This window comes from Mauremys reevesii, linkage group 7 (genome assembly GCF_016161935.1).
Source record: "Mauremys reevesii isolate NIE-2019 linkage group 7, ASM1616193v1, whole genome shotgun sequence".
Lineage (NCBI taxonomy): Eukaryota > Metazoa > Chordata > Testudines > Geoemydidae > Mauremys > Mauremys reevesii.
Window position 1 is genome coordinate 33,099,520 of NC_052629.1, and position 23,882 is coordinate 33,123,401.

General features: G+C 40.9%; 1 protein-coding gene across 4 annotated transcripts in view; it reads right to left on the reverse strand.

Moving 5' to 3' along the window:
• Positions 1 to 3,987: 3,987 nt before the first annotated feature.
• The window catches only part of KIF20B (kinesin family member 20B), an 84,004-nt gene continuing 64,109 nt past the window's right edge, over positions 3,988 to 23,882 (reverse strand). For all 4 annotated transcript variants that reach the window (XM_039481902.1, XM_039481899.1, XM_039481901.1 and 1 more), the window contains 8 exons: positions 23,258 to 23,434; positions 19,940 to 20,107; positions 18,353 to 18,478; positions 16,744 to 16,947; positions 14,139 to 14,237; positions 12,159 to 12,306; positions 5,744 to 5,886; positions 3,988 to 4,264 (listed from right to left, as the gene is read on the reverse strand). In XM_039481902.1, the coding sequence (XP_039337836.1) occupies positions 4,187 to 4,264; positions 5,744 to 5,886; positions 12,159 to 12,306; positions 14,139 to 14,237; positions 16,744 to 16,947; positions 18,353 to 18,478; positions 19,940 to 20,107; positions 23,258 to 23,434 (1,143 nt within the window). In that variant the 3' untranslated portion in view covers positions 3,988 to 4,186. The remainder of the gene's footprint in view (positions 4,265 to 5,743; positions 5,887 to 12,158; positions 12,307 to 14,138; positions 14,238 to 16,743; positions 16,948 to 18,352; positions 18,479 to 19,939; positions 20,108 to 23,257; positions 23,435 to 23,882) is intronic.

Here is a 23,882-nt window from a genome sequence, read left to right on the forward strand (position 1 = left end):
CACCCAGCTGCGAGCGGGCTACAGCGCCTGGCTGCCCACGGGCGGAGGGAGTGGGCGGGTGTTGCCCTTCACGAGCTCCCTGCAGCTGCTGGGTTTTTTTGGTTTTTTTTTTTGGCGCTTCGGTAGTCCGGCCGCTTTTTTTTTTTTTGCGCACCCGCCTGGGGCAGCAGAAAAGCTAGAGCCGGCCCTGGTCTTGATCAATCAGCAGTTTAACAAAAATGTCACATGGCTGAAGTAGGAGACATTTCTATCATTTTCTATACATTTGAATCCACAAAGAAATCAAGCATAGAACAATCAAGTAATTCAGCATCTTTTCAATACTGCATTTACCTTGCAAATGTTTTTGAAGAAGAGCCATAGGCCCATTTGATGATTTAATGATAAGCAATCAAACTGTCATTCACAGCAGCATGATGGCATATGAAATTCAATGTAGTCAAGTGCAAGGTTATGAACAATGGAAGGAACAATTTGATCTAAGCATATGCAGTACTGGATTCTAAAAATTAACTGAAACCACTCAGAAAAAACCTAGGGGTCATTGTGGACATCTGAATGAAAATACTTGCTGAATGTGCAAAAGAGGTGTGAAAAAGCAAACAAGATGTTAGGCTGTATTAAGAGATGGATAGAAAATGATACTGAAAACACTATAATATATATGTATGTATGTATGTATGTTGTATCCCCTCTCCTGGTGTATGAGGTCAGATCTATGGATGGCATTATCTGTGTAGGGCCATTTACTTCATTTACACCAGCTGATGAAGCCCACTAAGTTCACTTGTGTTTATCCCATCTTGCAAAATATATAGCAGAAACAGAAAGAGTCTAGAGAATGAAGATGAAGATGTTTCGAGGACAGATTTTATGAAGAGGAATTAGAATGATTAGGATTCTTTGATTTACAACAGAGACAAAAATAAGAGGTGATGGGAAAGATTTACATCTATTATAAAATGAAAGTGAGAGAAAAGGTCATTTTGCTCCTATTTTCACTCTCGTAATAGAAAAGAGCATGGAAGGCAAGTTTGTAGAAATTTTGGTGGTGCCCAGAACCTGCCCCCCAACTCCGCCCCCCCAAACTGCGCCCCCACCTGCCTAAGGCTCTGGGAGGGGTTTGATGGGGGAGGTCTGGGGTGCAGGTCCCGGGCTGGGGATTAGGGTGCAGGAGGGGTGCAGGGTGCAGGCTCCGGGCTGGGGCAGAGGGTGGGTGTGCAGGAGGGGGTGAGGGGTGCAGGCTCTGGGACGGAATTTGGGGGTGGGAAGGGGTGTGTGGAAAGGGGGAGGGGGTGCACCCTCAGGGAAGGAGTTTGGGGATAGGAGGGAGTGTAGGGGTGAGGGCTGTGGGGCTGAGGATGAGGGGCTCATGATGCGGGGGCAGAGGATATGGGTGTGGGGGGCTGAGGGGTTTGGGGTGTTGGAGAGGCTCAGGACTAGGGCCGAAGGGCAGGGTAAGGGCAGCCTGCCCTGCCATTAGTGAATGGCAGGCACTAGGACCCTGGGGCAGCAGACAGCAGTTCTGCCGGGAGCCGCTCTACTCCGGCAGCAGAAACAGGCAGGGGAGAGGTGCTGTGCTGCTTCCTGTCAGGCAGGAACACGGCAGGGCACGGGGCGGGGAGACCCGCAGGGGCCGGGACCCGATCCAGGCAGGGCCGGGGGAAGAGACCCAGCTCCAAATATTGCTGGAGCAGGGCCCCCAGCCCTGAATATTCCTGGTGCTCGAGCACCGCAAACATATATAACCTGCCACCTATGGAAAAGAGCGATCCAATAAAATTAAAAGGCTTCTGTCTGAGAGTCAGGAAACCTTAGATCTGGTTTCCTTTAAGTCACATGTGTACTCCTAGTCATGCAACTATAGCTTCCAATGTTAAGAGGCCAGGATCTATGACAGGATCTATGACAGACGCACAGGGAGCATGCATGCATGCACTCAAGGACCAGTCCTTTGTTCAAGGACACAGTAGTTCTCAAAAATGCCTCTAATAAAAAAAAGTTATTCACAAAAAATGGAACCAAGTCAGGGCAGAGAGTTTCCCAAGTCCCTGATGACTAATGTGATGACCGCCTTTCATCCAGGACAGACAAGAACATGGAACAATGATGTTTCATTTAGGTTCAAACAGAGACTAATTGCTCTTCAGGAGAGCATGAAACTTAACAGGAGGTCTAAGGACAGAGATTGCTTTAAAGAAAACTAGTTATGAGGCAGTGGAACTCCAGTGGCAACCCTCGACCCAAAAGGAACTAATGGAGGACTCTCTCAGTCTCATCCTGGAATAATTTAAGAATGAGAGGATAATGCATTTCCTGTCTGAGTTCCTGTAGGATCTGTGCCAAGATTAAAAGATAGATCACAGTGTAAAGAGAAAAACATCTCCTTTCTTTTGGGAATGGGACAAACACCCCAAGGACCTGGGCAAAGATTCCCAAACAGTTCCATGAGGAGGAAGAAAGTCCTTTGTTTCTGATAGGTGGAGACTAAAATGTTGAAATAGCTGTAGGTATGTAAATTAGACCTGCTTTAGCCAGTCAGGAGCTAAGAGAATCAAAACACAGATTCCCTTTTCTCTTCCTTCACAGCCTGCCATATCTGGGTAAATTGCATTTTCAGTGTATTATATTTTTCAATTAAAGATAATAATTTAGAAAGTCATATTTTATGTTCAAGATCACGGATTTTTAATATCTTACTGAAAGGTGTAAATCCTCTTGGATATCACATCTGATGTTTATTATGCGAATACAACAGAAGACAAAATAGTAACAAGGGAGAAAGAATTAGGACAGTTATGTATATGAAAGTAGTAGTCACATTTGAAAGGCTGTAAGATTACAGTATGTAGCTTCAAAAATTAATCTGGCTGGGAAGTCTGGATGTTGCACTCTTCAGAGCTTAGTTACTGTTCTGATGGGCTAGCAATGATCTGAATGACAAGATGTTCCTTTCTCTGCTACAATTTGAGAGGATACCTTCTGAAACATTGCCTACCCCTCATGTCTCAGGCTGAGAACAAGACACCAAAGCAGTTCCCTCGTCAACTTATTTCTTCACCCGGTGACGCTTTCCTCAAATTCTTCCACTGAGAAGGGGGGGCTGGTGGTGGTGGTGTGGGTGGGGGTGGGTGGGTGTATTCGATTCCCCACAATGTTGGCCAAGTATTCTACTCCTTAAACCCAAGAAGCTTAGATGATCCACAGGTCATCCACATGAAGGCCTTTGTCTCTGCATTGCTATTGGCCTCCACAGCTACCCACAAGGAAGGGGCTGGGAGTTTGCCAAACTGTGAAGGGATAAATAGGCAAGTCAATAGTAATTTGCCAAATTACTCTCAGATTCAGGAGGATATACCACCTCTGCAGACATCCTCCAAATCCCAACCCTAGATCCTCCATGTTGTGGATCAGCCAGAAGGATTTTCAAGGATTCAGGGAACAGAGATGGAGAATGCCACTTCTGTGGTATTTCCTCTTACATACATCCCCAGGTGAGCATCTGTTGAATCCCAGGCCCCTCACCTACAGATGAGCATATTAGCAATAAGACCCCACATTTGGAAGTCAAATTAGTGTCTCCTGCAGCACTGAACTTACCAATAATTAACAAATTTTCTCTTGTTGAGCCATTGCTAATTGTCGGTTATAGATGGAGTACGACAAAGGTCTACAGAGGAGTACTACAAATACACACACACACATATACATATAGAGGGATTACATGGTTGAGTACCAGATATACTCCCTATATAACTTGTCTTTGCCAGAAGCTGGGAATGGGTGATTGGGAAAGGATTACTCGATGATTGCCTGTTCATTCCCTCTGAAGCACCTGGCATTGGTGACTGTCATAAGACAGGATATTGGGCTAGATGGACCAATGGTCTAACCCAGTGTGGCTGTTATTATGTTCACTTAAGAGTGGCATTCCTGGACCCTTTTAAAAAGGCATCAAGTTATAAAACAAGTCACAGATGTAAAAACTTTTTTTGAACTACATTTCAGCTTTAATGGATTCACGATTTTATACAGTACTTCTGAAGGTTTAACACAAAAGAAAAACTATAGAGGTAGTGGGAGTATAATAAAGGAGCTACAATTTATTATATACAATCAACTGAAAATAATACAATAGAAATATGACCTGATTAAGAATTATGTAAACATGCTTCTACATGACGGTTTATCTTGCTGTTTTTGACCGCAGTCGTCGCTTGATGATTAGATGATCACTTTCCTTTTCCTTTTCATCCATAACAATCTAAAAAGACATTTTGAAAGTTATTTTTGCTTTTCCTCAGATAAATGTTTAAATATGGAATCGTATGTCAATGTCACTCGATAGATAATTCTAGATATCTGTATACAGATGGCTGCATTCATGCAGTTAGCTGCATAAAACACCCACTAATTTTCTAGTGTCCTCCTGAGCTGTATTCATAATAAATTGCACAATATTGCTACTGAATTTTTTTTTAAAGGATCCATAGTAGTCTTAGGTCAATGTACAGAGCTCCACATATAGTTCATGAAAAAAAAATCCTAGCAAAGACTAGAATGTGTCAGATTATGTTTGCATAGAATTAATGTGAGAATAAGTTGTAAACCATAGAAACCATTCTGATTGGAAACAATTTCCATTCTTAAACTTCTAGTACTAACTCACCAAAATAAAAAAAAAAAGTGAGACAAGGTGAGTGAAGTATTACCAACCACCTTGTCTCTCTAATATCTTGGGACTGACTTGGCTACATCACCACTGCATACAACATGTAAAACAAAACAAAACAAGAACAAAAGTTTAATCTTCCCTTGACCTTCTCTGGCTTGTCCAGCATCTTGGATCCTATGCAGTCTAGTTTCTGTGCCCCCTTCATCTCTCCCCCACTTCAGACTGCTCTCACTAAAGTTAATGGGATTACTCATTTGCATAGGAATTTGTAGGATTGAGGCATAAGAATGAGATCCTCACTCCCTGCTCACAATGGGGAAAAGGACCAGAGCAGAATAGAGGGTTCTTAAAAGCCCTGCTTCCTGCTGGTGGAGCATCCCTCCAGTGCAAGAACTGCAGAGGGCCATATAGCTGTCCTCCAAGGACCCTCTTGCAAACTTTGGCATATGGAACGTGTCAGGGACTGCGCTAGGAGGGATGTGTCAGCGTGGTGCCCCAGCATGCAAGGCTGTGGAGCTTCTAGGTAATCAGAGGGCAGCTCCAGGAGACTTCCATAGCTTAGACAGGCCTGTAGTCTTGGCAATGCAGCACAGAATCTCATCCTCAGGGTTTAAACCAAGTATTTTCCTTATTCATTATATATATATACACACATCCATTTCCATTTATCATTTCCCTTTTACATTTAAAGCGATGCAGTCAACTGAAAACAAAAAATCACTTCTTGTTAACTACAATAGCTGAAAACGTTTCTGTTGCCCCACACCAAAATGATTATGACTAGAGAAAGGAATGGGTCAGTTTGTGCATTTGGCAGCACTTTCACTATATCCCCTGTAGAGCAACTCAGCTTCTCCCATTCATACAGGCCTTACAAACAGCTGCAAAGAGAGGCGAGATAAGAGGAGAAAAAAGAAGATGCAGCTGTAAAACCACAAAGATTGGCAAAGTGGAGTCAGGGGAACTGAAGTACATGTCACTATTTTTAACTCACTTTTGTAAACTAACTGTATCTCAGGTTGACTTAACTTATCTCACTGCAGTGTGTGTGGAAAGTATGTCACTTACCACATCACCAGGAATGTCTAAAGGAAAGGAAATGTCAGTTGAGTACAGCTTTCGCTTGGTTCGTTTCGGCTTGAACTCCTTTGCTTTGTGAGTTTCCATTTCTGTCGATTTGGGGGAGCTTATTGTTGCAATCAGCTTCTTTGCTACAAGACATTTTATTTTAATATTTTATTATTTATAAACAAATTAAAAGTAAACAAGAGAATATTTAAAAAGCTACAATAAATTCCTCTAATCACAGCTGAAAAGGTTTTTAAAGAGGAAACAGTTCAAATAAAACCTTGCTTTACTATACAGACACATTTGACTTTTTTAAAAGAGATTTAGAAAATATGAATCACAGCAAACGTGTGTGTCCCAAATAAATTAAGCCAAATTAAGAAATTAAGTAATTTTTTCACTTCCTAGGAAGGGACAGATTTGGAGTTTGATTCTGCTGTCAATTGTACAGCAATCCCACTGACTTCCTTGAAATTACTCTTACCTATCCAGGTGAAATAAATTTCAGAATCATGTCCTCTTATAAACTTAATTCAAAATAGTGAGCATTATTGTTTTGACAAATTAAAGCACATGCATAATTCTTTTTTTCCCCCAATGTAGACTATCATTTTTAAAGCATTTTTTTAAAAAAAAATTCTCTTAGAGGACTCAGATAATAATGTAATGACATTAGACAGAGTACCAAAAGTTAAAAGTTTATAACTGTTCAAACACAAATTGTCAAGATCACACATCAAAATATAAATGAAGTAAATATCCTTAAAATCAAACTCTAAAAAGTTCTCAAGCTGCATTTTTCTTATTTTGTCTATCTGTAAATTTTGATTATCAGTAAAAGAAATATTTTGTCTGTTTGCGTGTGTACAGTGAAATCAATGTTTACTGACATTTATCGATAAAAATCGAATCCTTCCAAGCCTAGTTATAATCTTGTCCTCCCACCCCACTGTTTACCTTTTAGATTGAGAGCTCCCTAGGGCAGAGACTGCCTTTTTCGTTTGTACAGTACCTAATAAAATAGGTGCTGATCACAACCACTATAGAAACAAACAAACAAACAATAAAGAATGGCAAATACTTTATTCATCTTACGATGTTTTATGGGGCAGTAATTCTGTTTTTAAATTAGAAAAGCTAAAATAAAACAATAGTTGTGCTTTTCATTTACATCCAACACAGCCCAACTTAGGATAGGCTGATAAAGTATGCTCAAGAGAGCAGAAAATTTCCAACCAAAAGTTTCCTTTCTGCAAGCAGCGTCTCCCACAATTCTGGATGTCTGGGCTGCTCTACTTTTTCTGCAATTTACAGAGACAGATCAGCATTCTGGCACTGCATGGTCTGGCCATGCCTTCTCTGCTCCTGTTTTGCTGCCAGATGAGTTATTCCCAAACTATAAAATTTGCATAACATTAACAAATATTTCCAGAGATAAAACAACTATGTATATTAGACCAAAGAAGATGGCCATATGGTAACCCTTCCAATATCTCACCCTTGACTCATGAGCCGTCCAGGGTTGGGAGTATTGTGGGAGATGCTGCTAGCAGAATGGAAAATCATCAAGAAGAATTTTTTTATTTTTCTCCCCAGCATCTCCCACACTTCTGGATGTTTGGGGAGTAGCAAGCAGTGAAGAGATGTAGGGAGGGTTATGAAACAAAAGTTGGTAGGAAAGAAATATTCCCCTTTTTGTCAGCTTGTTCAAGAGTCTATTATTTCTGGGCCACCACCTGCTGCACCTTCCTGCCAAAGGAGGCCTCTGTAGAAGACAGAAGGTCCACCTTGTAGTTCTTAATGCTGGAGACGAAGTGGCAGCTTTCAAATTTCTGAAGTGACACACTTGCTCGTTCTGCTCTTGAGGTTGTTGAGGATCTTGTGGAGTGTGCCTTGATCCTTGCTAGAACAGAAGCCTTTGGTGATTTGTAGGCTTCCATGCTAGGACTTAGAATCTGAGTCCCTGGCATTTTGGATCGAAAGACACAAATAGGGAACCTGATTTTCTCATGGATTCTGTATACTTCAGATAGACTTTTGACATGCTTCTGACATCTAAGGTGTGCCATGCCTTTTTCAGTTGGATATTGTGATTTTGGACACAATGGAAGCACAACTTCTTGAGAAGTGTGGATGGAGGAATTTACCTTAGGAAGAAAGGATTCTGGTGTCCAAAGCACCTCTTTGTATGGTTCTTGTATAGATACGGCTGCCATCTCCAATACTTGCCTGACACACAGGACAGCTACTAAGAAACCAGCCTTAATGGATAAATTAAAGGCCTACACTGAAGTCAGAAGCTTGAAGGGATGGCTTGTCAGGGCCCTCAAAGCTAGCAGAAGATCCCATTGCAGATCTGGCTACTTTGCTTGAAGGAATCTGGTTTGGAACCTGTGGACTGTTTGCCAGGGAGCCCGAGGATCCTGAAAATAACATGCTACTAAGAGCGGATATCTGATGTGCAATGGTACTGGGCTGAAGGCCTCTGTCTATTCCTTCTTGGAGAATGTCAAGAATGGTTGGAATTCCTGGATTTCTGGGATTTGCATTGTGCTCTTGGCACCAGTTGTTGAATCTGAACCAGCGAGAAGAGTATGCTTTTAGTGTGGATACTCTCCTAGACTAAAGCAATATTTTAATTACACTGGAGGACAGACTGAGACCTTCTAGCAATTCCCTCTCAATAGCCAGGCTATTAGTTGAAATCATTTTGAGTTTGGGTGAAGAAGAGGACCTTATGAGAGGACATCTGATCTCCACAGAAAGTGGAGTTTCAGCTCCATCAGGTGTGAGAACCAAGATCTTTGACCAATGAGAAGTTATCAGTTTACCGTTGCCTGTTCTTGTTTTAATATTTGGACTTCCTTTCCCAGTAGTGGAAAAGAGTGAAAGTGTGTAAAGTATGCCCTGTGGCCAACTGTGTGGTACGGCATCTGTCCCCATGGATCTGGGGTCTGCCTCCCTTGTGAAGTATTTTGGCCTCTTTGCATTTCATATAGTTTGAGAACAGGTTGGGGAGGCCAAACATCTGAACGATTAAATTGAAAACCTCCTGATTCAGGCACCATTTGAAGTTGTTAATCCTGGGCTGGCAGAGCCAGTCTGCCTTTTGGTTCAGGTTTCTCTGATGTGGATCACTCTGAGGGAAAGGAGGAACTGTTCCACCCACCCCATTAATTTCCATTGCTTCTGCGTGTAATGCTGGACTCCTTGTTCCTCCTTGGGCCTTTAAATAGGTGACCGTAGTAATATTGTCTGATTGAATCGGGTAATAGTTCCCCATTATGGTGGGCTGGAACCTTTGCAGAATTAGCTTAATTACTCTCAGCTCTAGGAACTTTATGTTGTGAGCCTTTTCCTCCTCACTCTAGATGCCCTGGGCTGTTTGGGTCTCCAAATGAGCACCCCAGGCCGGCATTGGTTCCAAGGACTAAAGGGTCTGGAAGACAGACGAGCATGCTTTTGCAGTCACTGTTATAGGGCGACCAATATTATAAGGAGTCGAACATCTGTGTTAGAAACTGTACTTGATATTCTGGGGTGTGTTCCCACATCTTTAGAAGTTTTCAAGCATTCATACTAATGTGTGATTGTGCCATGGAGTGATCCCTATGCATGACACCAGGAGTCATAGCAGTTGGAGGAATAGTGCTATAGTAGGCCTCCTGCAGCCTGGGAATAAGAAAACAAAATTCCTGGATGGAACCAGAGACTTCTGTTGGCACTGACGAAGCCATGCTCCTGGAAAATCCTCTGTGCTGCTGACTGATGAAGCTCAGATCATGTAGTCATCAAGGGTACTGGTGAATTCCCTGTAACCTGAGTCTCGCTCCCCCCAACACTTTTTAAAAACCCTGGGGGAAGAACACTCCTACTTGGCCTGTACTCGGTACTGATAATATTTCCTGCTGCAGATGAACCTCAGAAATCTGTGATGGCACAGTCTGATGGGGATATGGAGATATGCGTCAGTTAGATCTACAGAAGCCAAGAAGTGCTCCTGGGACAAAGAATGAGACCACAGCCGGGGTCTTCATCTGAAACTTTATTTTGAGGTTGAGAATGGCTCTGACACCTCCCCACTCCCTGTACTTCTGTACAATGAAGAAGATGGAGTAGAACCTGGGGAATCTTTCTTCTGAAGGAAAACTATAACTCCCATATCCAGAAGCGGATATATTTTGTTCTGGATCAGATGGTGTTTACAGGGTCGTTGAAGCTGGATGACTGCAAGAAGGAAAAGATGGAGTGGAGCCTGCAGCTCGATGGAGTATCCCTGGCTCACTATTTCCCTGACCCACTTGTCAGTGGTGTATGAAGACCATTTCCCTAGGAAATGGGAAATCTTGCCCCTTAGCTTCGGCTCTGGGAGGAAGACTATGTGATTTGTCAAAGTGGATTTTATGTGTGGCGGACATTCATCTCGACTTTCCCCCTTGGACTGTGATTCTACTGTTGTCCCTTTGGGAATCTGTTGCCCCTTTGCTGGCACTTCTGTGCTGACAAGGGAAGGAGCTCCTCTGTTTGAAGGCTGGACTATAGTGCCTCCCGAGGGTGCTTAGTGGGGAGGGGAGAGATTGTCTGGATTTGCTGCATTGTTAACCACCACTGTATCCCAGCTTTTTGCCTGTTAACTTGGCAAAGCTTGGGACCCGCTTAGAGTGAATATCCACACTCCAAGGTCGAAGCCATAGGTGGCACCTGGCTAACGAGGTGGAAGCCATGGCTCAGGCTGAGAACCTCATTGCATCCATTGAGGCTTCAGCTACAAATACTGTGGTTGCTAGAGAGACTCTCTCCAAAGTGGAGCTGACGTTAAGGACAAAGATCGTCCTAAGGCTTTGAGATCTTCTAGCCAGAAATGAGAAGCTTCTGCAAAGCAGGTTGCTGCCACGGACACTCAGGAGGATGGTGAAGGTGGCTTCAGAGCCCTTTTTGAGAGTGGGCTCCATGTTTCTATCCCTGGGTTCCTTAGGGTTGAACTCCCCTTCGGAGGGAATAATCATGTCCCTGGTGAGGGATGCTATAGGAGCATCAACCTGTGGTGTCTCAGCAACAGAGCTCTTCGGTTCTTGAATTTTATAGACCCTGAGATTGCTCTTGTTAATAGGCTTGACTTTATCAGGCTGGTTCTTCGAAGGAGGAGTGAAGGGATACTGCAGCCTCAGGGGAGGATTTTGAGGGGAGAAATTTACACTGAGGCTTACAGAAGCCTGTTCAGATTTCTGAGCCAGGTAACTTGCCTTCCTCAGTAGAGGAAGAGAGGGGAGTCAAAGGACTCGTATCGCTGGATTATTTGGGTTTTTGCTTCCCCTTTTTAGTTTGTTTGTTTTTTAATCTTATTTGTGTGCTTTGGGAATGCAGAAGGTCTCTGTGGCTTTGGTGAGGCCTCTTGTGGCTTACCTTCTTTAGGGCCTAGAGCCCTCTCAAGCAGTCTGTCTCAGAATCCTCCCCTGCTGGGAGGGGAGTGGGAATTTATTATCCAAGCCATCCTGGCTGACTTGGGAAGGAAGTTGATTAAAATACCTGTTTCTTTCCCCAGAATGCTCAGGACCCACTTTAAGATTTGAGGTGGGAGGGAGTTGTGGCCCCACAAGCCTCCCCTCTTTATTCTGCAGGGGTCTCCTGGGACTTACTTCCTGAGATGATGGTCAGGGTCCTCTTCGCTTCTGGATCTGGAGTCTTTCCTTTCTCTGCACTAGTGTTCCTGGTCCATTTTTCCCCAGTTGGACTCGCGGCTGCCTTGGTGTGTATGGGACTCCACCTGCCTGCCTGCCTCACAGCCTGGGACCTAGCAGAGTTAGGGACGGAAGATTGAATGCAGGCTGGGCACAATTTGGCTTCTGCCAAGCCTGGGAAGAGTTCCTCACATATAGAGCACTGCTAGGATTTAACCCAGTACTTTCTTGGCTGCTCTGCCATGTCTATGAGGAGCAGAGGAGCCAGAAGGGAGACACTGCAGCAGAGGCTCAGGGAGGGTTAAACCCCTGAAGGGTTAACTGACCAAGGAGAAGGAGGAATGTCAAGGAGGGAGAACAACTGCTCCCCACTGCCCAAAAATCTGGGCAGAAAAGTTAAATTAGAAGAAGTAAGGGCAGGAGCAAAAGAAACTGCCACTGCCACTGCCCACTGCTGCGGCAGCAGAGAATCTGGCAGCAAGCAGGAGCAGAGGGGGTGTGGCCAGATCATGCCCAATCAACCTTTGTGAGCTGCATAGAGAGAGGAGAGTGGCCCAGATGTCCAGAATTGTGGAAGAACCTGGGCTGCAGAACAAACAGCCATACATTGCATTTGTGAAGCAGTTACTATGCCATATTTGCAAGCCAATATATTACTTTAGCCACCTGTCCTCTTTCTACATTTTCTAATAGGAATCACAGAAAAAGAGAGGTCTTCTAGTTTGCACTATACAAACCTTTGGAGTGAATAATTGTAGGAGAACTTTGAAAGAAATCTCCAAGCTTTTGTAGGGTTCCATCTTTTTTCTGAGTTGACTTTGTACTTGAAGCTGATACTTGTCTTCTTAAGGGGTATTCCTTTCTAAATGATTGTGTAGTGGCCATCTAAACAGAAATACTAGTTAATATTTTAAGTAAAGAACCACAATTTCACTTATCTTTTAGTCCACAAATTAAGTTTGATAATCCGATGTCTCATTTTTACTTTTTTACATTACATATGGACTGCAGTTATTAATTTATACCTAACTCTGTTCCCTTCCTTTGAGGACTAAGGACACTTGTGTATGTACTAATATGCATCGCAAAGTCAATCTGAATATTCAGGTTGCAACAGAGTTTAACAAAACCCTGTTTTTCAACAAAAAAATCCACCAAAGTATAAATAACATTATAAAAACCAGGGGTCCTGGCCTCACTGAAATCAGTGGCAAAATTCCCATTGACTTCAAAGGGGCCAGGATTTCACTCCATGTACTGTGTGCATATTGATACTTACTCTGTGAAAGCTTTAACACCACACAATTTTGTTGCACTTCAGAGGATTTCAAAGTACTTTCCAAACAATTTTTGGGACATACTGTACATGGATTGTTTCACCATGATATCGTGGGAAATGGTGGCAGTTTAATACCACTCAGCAACATTAAACAATTGTAAGGCAGAACTTCAAAAAACAAAAAAATCATCACTTATCTGGATTTTTTTTGCCTACTCTACTATGACTGAAAGATTCAAGGAAGTTAGTTATTTTTCTGCTATTTTATTGTTATTGGGTATTAGGCAGCATTGTGTCTAGTTAGTTTCAGGGTTTCCCCTGAACAGAACATTCCCGTTTTCCCATTTGTTGTTTCTTTACTTGATTTAGGCCCTGATTCTTCTATAGGATCCATTTAGACACACCTGTGTGTCCATGGGGATCCCTTTTAAAATCAGTGGGGCTCTTGCTACGTAGATACAAAGGTTGGTCTATACAAATCCAGGACTAGGTGTGACTGTGTATAACTATGCCTTTGCACAGCACCCACCTCAAATGCTCCTAGCTCGACGTGATTTGGGCCTGTAGATGATACTTCATTACAAATACCATTACTAATCTAGCCAGTCAGTTTCCTCTGTTTGTGAGAGTTCTTAGCACAGTAACAGTGGAGAGAAACTTATTTTATAAATAGAAAAAACTGATAGAAGAATCACAAACATTGTCAGTGTCAGCTGGCTGGCCACAGGCAGGGCAAATTCACCCTCTGTAAAGCCTGTAAGTGCTGCCTCATGTCAGGGGCACTGCTTAGATTTAAGCCAGATATTTGCAGGACAGCTCTGCCATGCCTGAGTGGGGGCAGAGGAGTCTGAAAAGGTGGTACTCCAGCTGCAGATCCAGGTGTTTGAAATCATTATGCTGCTATTTACCCAATCCAGGGAAGGAAGAGGAGGAAGATTAAAGTCACAACTGCACAAAAATGAATAAAAACAAAGATTTTAAAACCAAGAGGCTGGGAAAAACTGAACCATCAACTTGTGCCACCACTGGAGGCAGAAAATATGGAGAGGCCTGAGCTGAAGGGCAGAGCCTAGCCCTGGAGCCTTCAGCAACAACAGTGTACCACCTCCAAGTTCCAGAGGTGAGGGGCATTAGCCCACGAGTAATGAATAAGGAGAGAAGCTGTGCAACAGAATCACCTACACCACTACCTGTAGTATCCAGATATTCCTTAAAGATCTCCCTGCCTAATACAGATTTACCATCTTTGACTCACTTGCAGAATCTAATGGGATGGCACCATAAGATGGTATGAGGATGCCGGACAAGTATATACATAAAGTGGAACTACTGGTTAGTAAAACCAAAAAGTTCCTTTTCAAAGCCCCTTATTTATTTGCATAGATCTATATTCACATAAAAATGTCCAAACCAACTTGAAGAACAGAATAAAACAAACCATTTTCTTCTTGTTGATTTTAGCAGAACCGGACTTCATAGGTGAACTAACGTTAGCTGTAGTTGTGGCATTTTTCTTGTTTTCACTCCTGACAAAGTCCTAAGAAAATGAAGTATATGTAAGCTTCAAGTGCAGTTTGCATCTCAGCTTACAAACTTTCTTCTGGGAGAAGCAGCAGTGTTATGCATACTAAAGAAGCAGCCAACATCTGAAGTGCTATAATCAGATATTAATGAGCTACTAGCCAGCATTTCCTGAGTGGTACATAGTAGAGATATTTATTCACACCTAAATCAAAGTCTAAATCTTCTGAATTAAAGGCAACTGGAAATAATGGTAGTTATCCCATTCTGACATTTGCTATTTTTCTTCTCCATCATTTCATCTCTATGGGTGTTCTTTTGTCAAATATCTTAAAACTAAAGGTGGAAGTCACTCAACAAATGAAAGTAAATTTAGCTTTCTGATGTAAATTCAGGTTGGTAGCATTTTACCATTGTTGAGCTGTCAGTGTAAGGCATCTTCTATTTTGGGATGTGATGTCACTTCCATGTATAATAAACCTTTTCCCCCCCAAGATCTGGGTAAAGCCAAATTGCACACTGACAGTTCAACCAAAAGATATAATCAAATATATTAGTTGAAAATCCTGGCATGGGATTTTGATAACATTTGTGGCTGGGTTCTTTTAGGAAGACAGAACACATAGGAGTGATTTCAGGTACATGGTCTGTCAAGTAAACGTAATTGTGCAGGGAACGAAGGGCTAATACGGTGAAGAACGAAGTTGCTGAATTAAACATAGAAGCCTGTGTTAAACTGTTAATCTGAAATCTTAAACCTGCTAAATAAGTCTCAACTAAAACCAACCCTCACACATGCATTTTTTAGGTATCTAAGGAGTTTTTTCCTTCTCCTTCTCTAGTCTGATTGCTGAAAATATGTTACCACCAGTTATGCCTGACATTTATCCACTAATTTCAACCCTGTGTCTGTAAAATCATAGTTTGGAAGTTTCAGAAAAATATAAAACAAAATAATTCAGTACTTTTAACTTTGATATTCTGGGGGGTTTTTTTTGTTTTTTTTTTATGTTTTCCTATTTGGTCTGTGTCCAATTTAGAAAAAAATTGGGAGTATATTAGAATAGAAAATTGTCCAGACTAAAAAAAATTCGGTCACAATAAAATTCAGATAAGAAAACAGTCCTAGAAGGTACTAATTTTAGTTCAGTGGCGTTGCAATGTTATTGTGACTTATCTAAATGCTAAATGGGGTATGAAAAGTGAGTATTTCAGTATAAAAGTATCTCTAAAGTACTCATCTACAGCACAAACAACTCTATGTTAGATGAAACCTGCTCATCTATACCAGACAAAGAGGTTCAATACCTGACCAAGGCTTTCAGAAGTACGCTTATTTCTACATCTGCTTTTCCAGCAGCTTGAAAGCATATTGCTCTTGAAGAAAATTGGTTGAAGAAACAGAAGTTATTTTAATAGACTATTGTGGATGTTCTCTTTCCCAAAATACTTTATAATGCAGAATTCCAGTTCAATGTTCAGTTATACAGTCTTCAACAGTTACTTTTTGCACTTCGGTTTTGAAAACAACAAAATATAGAAATTGTGATTTTTAATACCATTTCCAAGATCACTGAACTGAAGCCTCTACTTTCCTTATCTACTTCTCAGTGTGCTGAAACAAGCATTTTGAGATTCTTGGGTGAAAGGTTCTAATGAAGCACAAAGGTTTCCCTTTTTTCAGGAAAAAAAAGCCTGCTTCCACCCACAGCCATATTTTATGAGTGGTACCCCTCCTGCCCACCAGCCAATCCCAGTCCTCTTTAGAAGTGCTGAGAGAGACCTACATCAAACTCACAAGAAAGGGCTGCCACTGGCTGACAGGTACCATGATGTTGCCCCAGGGGTGTGAGGCCTGGCTCTCATATTACAATCTGGCACTAACTTTAACAGATGGACTTTCATTTTGGCATTATTTTATAATTGCTTCTGACTAAAGTAGGAAAGGAAAAAGGCAGGTTGGTTTCAGGAAAGGAAAGCCTGGTCAAGCCACAACTCTCAGGTCTTAAGTAAATGAAGACAGAGTCAAATACTTATAAAGGATATTTTTGTGTAGCTGATCTGCATAGCTGAAGAACATTTTTATATTTTGTTCCACCCTAAAAGATAAGCCACCACAAAGGATGCTCATCCAGAGCACTAGATACCCTTGACATATTTTTAAAGCCACAGTATAGGAGCTACAAAAAGTTTTAAATCAACACTACACTTCCCCACCAGACAGACATCCCACCCTCAACTGCCTCAGCATAGCTAATATATAAGTTATACGGTACACAAAGATTTTTAACACCATGTTACATGCATTTAAAGTCATGTATTGGGCTAAATATATCAAAACATACAATTAGGAATACTTTTAGCTGGCTCTAATACGAATCAGATACACAAGGGACAGTGTGTTTCAATTTTAAGATAGGATTCCACTGCCAATACAGTAAGGTACACAAACACCGATCACGGTAATAGATCTAATTATGTACTGTAAATTTTAAAAAGCTTGTGTTCAGTTTAGGACTTACCTCATCAAGCTCATTACTCTTCCTTTTCCTTCTTGTCTTGGGCATTTTTACAGTCATTGGTGAGGCACTGCCCTGGTGTTTCACTTCCATTTTATTGGGATGCAGAGGTGTGAACTGAATCTCCATCTCAGGTTTAGGAAACCTGCTACCTTTCCCATTTTCTGTAGATACTTCAGAAGAGTCCAGAACAGTGTCTGAATGGTCCTGAAGACACATGGGGTGAATTAAAGAGAACAAAAATATTGTTGAACAAGCTTTAAAATAATTTTGTGATATGAAAAATAAAAAGTTAAAATAGCGCTTGAAAAAAATCCACACATTCAGTAGCTATTGGCATTTGGGAAACTTGTCATGGCATGTGAGGGAGCCTACATCTTCAACTGTTGTAAAATGTAAGCTTTTCTCTCTCTCTTTTTTTTTTTTTAAACAAAACCAATAAAAATTAAGTTTCTAGTCTTCATGGTTGCGAATATGTTTCCAAATGTGAACCCAATGCAGTGCTTTCTTACTGAGTCATCTCGGGGATACAGACAACTCCAGCTTTGCTCTATCGCTGCTTACTGCTTTCCGAAGCAACAGTAGAGAGCAAGCAATATGATTGGAAAGTTTGTGCTCCTGCTGCTCAGAATCCTGTGGGCAGCAGCAAGCTCATTGGAATCACATCAATTTCACTCTACTGCTACTTGGAAATTAGCCAAGGACAGGAGCTATTTAGGGAGAGGACAAGCTGAAAACAGGCTAGAAAAGGGATAGAGTAGCAGACCCTTTCCACACCTCTATATTAGCAAAGATGGTAGAGGTGTAGGGTACTGAGACCTTGCTCCCCATCCAGCAGGGAGAAAGCTCAGAGGTTGAGGAAAAGAAGGAAGAAAGTTAAAACTCCTTCTTTCTAACAGCTCCCACTAGAGTTCCTAACTTACAGTGGATATAGAAAATGGAGCACACATCCAGGAACAGTATTCTAGTGAGAATCCCTGCACCTTCTCATTTCCAAAGCTAGGGGTGGATCTATAATGATATCGCTCATTATGTAGATATCATGTTAGTAAAGAGTTTGCAGTTTAAAGGGTCAAGTTAAATGAGAGTTGGGACTTTGCCCCACTTCTAAACCTGCACATGGGAGCTCTGATCTGAAGAAGGCGTATCAAACTTGCCTTAAGGGTAGTCCATTTCAAGTGCCTTAACAAAAAGTCTCATCTAAGACTCACTCATTTTGCAAACACAGTCAGTCCTTAATTAGATCCCATGAAGTAGGTATTATACTTCTTTTATAGACATGCAAAGGGGTAACGGGATTCACCAAGTCCGTGGCAGAGCTGGGAGACTGCCCACCAACACATCTCTCCCTCCCTTTAGTCTTTTTATTGCTTTTTCCAGTACAGCAACAGACATTAGTGAAAAGCCTGGGTACCTCTGAAGCAGCTAGAAACAAAGAACCGCCACCAAGTGACCTGTCAGTTCTCCGCAAGCCACCAGGAAGAGGTCTGTGGACTACAGTTTGAGAACTGCTATCTTAAAACATTATACACATAATTTCTTTAGCTTTACTGTGTGCGTTAGACAAAAGCTTTATCATCACATATCACCTAAAAGAAAGTTATATACCAACCTCTGTTTCATCTAATGAAGATACACTGCTTGGACATTTTGATAATAGATTGTCTTTAACTTCATTGCAGCTTATTGGGATACTTTGTCCAGCTATAGGATTATTTTCTCTCTGTTTTTCCTTAAACTGTAAAAGACTTAGAATGAGTCACAACAATGCTAGAGTGTAAGCTTCAAAATTATGTTTGAGCTACCTACATGTTCCAATATAAAAGCTTAATACATTTAAGTTCATGAATGTTTGTGCAGGAAGACAATATTAAACCATTTCAAAAGACCTATGCAGTTAATATTCAAAGGTACTTATTTTTTGTAACATTTCACTATTACTATATCATGAAAATATTCAGACCTGATAATTTTCTGTTAGCAGCTTCTCTCCTTATTCATAACAAATGGGTAATGGACCCGTCACCTGGGGAATTTGGAGGTAGTTTTATGTTGTTGCTGGAAGGTCCAGGACTGAGTCCTGCTCTTCAGCTCATGCCACCAGAAAAGTTCTTCCAAAAGGTGTAGCAGCAACCAATTAATAGCAATAAGACAAGAACTTGAAATTATTGAAACTAACCTTAGAGCAACTGTATGTGTGTGTATTGTATGTGTGAGTCTCCCTTCAGAGAAAAAATTATTATTTTTACAAGTTTTATTACAATCATTTACCAAACTACCAGATTGGGTTCAATGAACTAGAGAAGCTGCTAACAGAAAGAAAATAATCAGGTAAGAAATTTCTCATTCTGCTGCCCAGCTTCACTCCTCATTTACACCAAACGGACAGTAGCAAGCAGCAATGCACAGAAGTAGAGAGGGTTAGTGAGTGGAAGGATAAAGCAGAATTTAAACTCTTGTTATTATGGTAGGCAGAAATAGGAAGGAACAGGAAGTTTCCATGATATAAAGCGAAAGCTTGTAACCTGAGGAATTATTTGGGAACAAACCAGTTGCACCAAAGGATGCCTCTGGAGAGGTATGGAAACTACTTTGCAAGTCTCCCGCAGGTAAGGCTCAGACACAGAAAAACTGTACAGCACAGGGTGTGAGCTAGAGATACTTTCCATTTTCCAGATGAGGATCCATAATCCCAAGGTTGTCATGCAACACTAATGCTCTGCAAGTTGCACACTCGTCCAGTAAATTTCCAGGTGGAATTTAAAGTACTGGTTTTATCCTATAAATTCTGTATGCTTTGGAACCTAGTGATTTGTAGACCACGCCTCTCCCTGCGCCATACTGCTAGAGTTCAGACTGACAGAGCTTCTATTAGTTAACTATCTAGGTAGGTTCTGAAGCCCCACTTTTCTCACAGGCATTTACAGAGATAGGGTTTTCATAAGTGGAGGGGAAGTTGATATTTTATTGGCTAGAGAGTGTCTTTTACCTTATAGATTTTCCCACTAAAATCAAAGAATTTGTACTTAGAAATTTGGTTAATGAAAGTATATTTGAAAGAAAAAAAAGATTTTCTACTCGTGTTAAATGTAGGGAGGTACCAAGAGCCATTGGGATGGATGCCAGTGAAATTAGAAAATAAACCATTTGTAAGTAGTTTCTCATATTTATAGAAAGTGTTTGCGAAACATAAGGTTACCTGTTTACTATGGAGGTATTCATTCCCTTTATTTTCTTCTTCTTCAGCTAATGCAGTTACCCTTAAAGTTTTAGGATTTTCATGACAAGAAAGTTGTTTTAGCTTCTTTATAGTATCATCTTTTTCAGCCAACTGTCTCCTTAGTTCTTCTATTGCAGTTCCGTAATCCTGTTTAACATGTTACAAATCTAACTATACACACTGAGAAAGGATTGGCAAAATACAAAATTGACAGACATACTTACCAAAAAACAAAACAAAACAAAAAAACAGTAAAGAAATGGGCTAGACTCATATGTTTAATAAATTAAATGATTTTTTTTAAAAGGCAACTTAATTCTCTGTATTAACTTGATAATCATAGAAAGTACCTGTGACCGACGCCAGCTGACAAAGGGGCACAGAGGGCATACATAGAGATTACAGGGATCTCCCAAGCTTGGTATATACATTCTAGTTCACCAAAAAGGGTCATGTAAGGTCTCTAACAACAGCTTATGTGACACTAATTATGAATATCATAATCATATGTATGTACAGCTACTACGTAAAGAGTTATGTATATATAACGAGGCGGTCAAAAAAGCAAACAGGATGTTAGGAATCATTAAAAAGGGGATAGAGAATAAGACTGAGAATATATTATTGCCCTTATATAAATCCATGGTACGCCCACATCTCGAATACTGTGTACAGATGTGGTCTCCTCACCTCAAAAAAGATATTCTAGCACTAGAAAAGGTTCAGAAAAGGGCAACTAAAATGATTAGGGGGTTAGAGAGGGGTCCCATATGAGGAAAGATTAAAGAGGCTAGGACTCTTCAGCTTGGAAAAGAGAAGACTAAGGGGGGATATGATAGAGGTATATAAAATCATGAGTGATGTTGAGAAAGTGGATAAGGAAAAAAGTTATTTACTTGTTCCCATAATACAAGAACTAGGGGTCACCAAATGAAATTAATAGGCAGCAGGTTTAAAACAAATAAAAGGAAGTTCTTCTTCACGCAGCGCACAGCCAACTTGTGGAACTCCTTACCAGAAGAGGTTGTGAAGGCTAGGACTATAGCAATATTTAAAAGGGGACTGGATAAATTCATGGTGGCTAAGTCCATAAATGGCTATTAGCCAGGATGGGTAAGAATGGTGTCCCTAGCCTCTGTTGGTCAGAGGATGGAGATGGATGGCAGGAGAGAGATCACTTGATCATTGCCTGTTAGGTTCACTCCCTCTGGGGCATCTGGCATTGGCCACTGTCAGACAGATACTGGGCTAGATGGACCTTTGGTCTGACCCGGTACGGCCGTTCTTATGTTCTTTATGTTCTTATAGTTTGCAATTAAGAGGTGAAAAACTGGTTTCCTGTCAGACCAGAAATGTTTATCCATCTGTTGAAATGTAAATTGAGTACTGTCTCATTAACAATCACCAGTCTGAGCTCAATACGTATTGTGACATGGCAGACCAGGTGCTAGCTCATGCCAAGGCCCATGGGCCTCACTGAACACTGACAAATGCATAGCTGGAAACCAGTCTGACTCACCTGCGAGTTAGTGTTGTCAAAATAGATATTAGAGTTATAAGAAAGTGTTTAGTGGTTACACTTATGAAATGCTTGTAGGATGCGGCACGTATTAATATTAGTTATAATATCTGTATCCCACATTATAAGGTAATATTTGTTTGCTCTGTAACAAGCGAGAGGGACAGAGTCAGTCTCTCTCTCAATCTCTCTCTCTCTTCCCCCTTCCCCCCCCGGATAGCTTGACACAGATGAAGGATTGTAAGAAGGAAGAGAAAAACGGGACGGGGAAAAGAGTGTTATCTGGAAGTACACTTCAAACGTTTACTCTGACTATAGTGGGGGGCAAGGAAAGCACCCTGTTATCCTGCACCTAGGAAGTAATTGGGCCATGTGATTACATTCATGAAAACAGTATCACAACCAGCCTTGGTTGGAATGCTGCAAAAAAGGCTTTGGGCAAGATAAGCCTGCTTTAGACAGGAGGTTAGCTGTTAAATTAAGTTATGCCTCCAGAAAGCAAGTGTTGATTTTGTTTCATATGTAACCCTGTTTCCATTTTCCTTACTCAGTATCTGTTAAATAGTATCAGAAATCAAGAAATTTATGATTGTTTTAACTACAAATATAACTTAATCTTATAAGGAGCTGATCCTGAATTGACTCAAACAAGCTGGTGAACACCCCATTCCTTTGGGAACAGCAGACCTGGTAGTACTGTGAGTGTTCAGAGGATAAAGGGGATCCTTCAAAGTGGCTTGGAAACTGGGATGCACCTATTGTTAACTTGCAAGGCAAAGTAAGGGCTGGCGTAGCCCAAAGGAAATTGTTTGGGTGGCTAACAGATTGGAGGTATGTCGGGGAGCAGACACCCAATTAAGCACAAGCAAGTCTTCTTCTTGCTGGAGACAGGGGTGGTTAACAAGGTGATTCAGTCCTGGGCACTCAAGGACTGTCACAGTACCAGAAAATACATACAGCATGAAAAAAAAGCAGCCTAATCTTCCTCAGGCTATTCTGCCTATGCACTCCAAATCTGATAGAGGTTTCCCCCTCTTGAGGTACAATGAGTTCAGTCCCTATACCCATTCATTCATAACCTCTCTGCCAGGACTGCCAATAAAGGTAATAGTTGTGTTGGTGGTTTTGACATGAATAACTGTCCTCAAGAAACAGCCATCAAATGTTAACTAATTTAGTTCCCACATTTCATTTTTAAGACTTATAAATGCATTGTAACAGGGTTTGTTCTGTTTCTGACACTGGCCAAAACAGGAAGTTGAGAAAGTGAAGGAAACAACAAAAATGTTTGGAAATTTTATTTTGAGTTTAATTTGAAAGTTGGGTTAATTCTTTCGTTTGTTTTTTGCTTTTTTTCCTCCTCCCCGCCCCCTTGTCATGCCACTGTGCATCCTGGTCTTGGCCTGGAGCAGAGATGGAAATGAAAAGCCAACAAAGGCTATTTCTCATGGAATTTTCAGGGTGGCTAGTCCAAGAAAATATTAGAAGTTTCATAAGAAAGCCTGTTTGAGATTTCCAGTCCAGTTTCTTTATCACAGAGTTCAAATAAACTTCAAATGCTTTTCTGAACCACTGAACCACCCACCACCACTGCCAGTTCATTTCCAAAGCAAGCTATGGGGCTGTTTTCATTTTTTAAATTTGCTCTTAATTGCTTTGAAATGTTGAAAATATTTGACGCTTACACAGCTTTGAAACCAAGACTGCAACAATACGATAATGCTATGTAGAACTAATAGATAACAAATCAAAATGCACAGGAGGAGGATTAGGCTGACCTTTCCTGAACCCGTTAATGTGGTATGTTTCAGTTCCTGTATTTCTTTATCTTTTTGAATGTTGCTAGAAACCAAAGTACTGAGCTGTACTTCCAAAGCTGCTACTAGCTGATCTCTTTCTTTACGCCACTTTTGCAGGTCATTATCCTTTTCTGCCAGCTGTGCAGTAAGCTTCTCCTAAACAGAAAATGGAAAGTGATTAGAAAAGCCCTGAAACACCTTCTATTTGAACTGTCCCAACTATGCGGTTTCAAATGATTAACTATTATATTTATGCTCAAAAAGGAAGACCCTAGTAATCTAGGAAATTAAGCCAATGTAAGTATTTTACACTTACACAAAGCGAGACAAGTAATTTAGTTTCATTTGCAATAATTGACAGTGTATAAAAACACTAAAAAAACAGTGTATAAAAATAATAAATCTTGTTCTCGCATTCTCTTTTCAAGTGCAGAATTTCAGTAAAAAAAAAGCCCACTCCAATTACATAGATTCATTTCCTGTTATGCCTAAGATGTTTCTTAATAGTTATGGTAAGTGTATGATCAGGGTGGATAAAAATAAATTATTTTAAATAAATCAATTTTTTTTTAATTTAAATTGGATTTTTTTGATAAAATGCTTT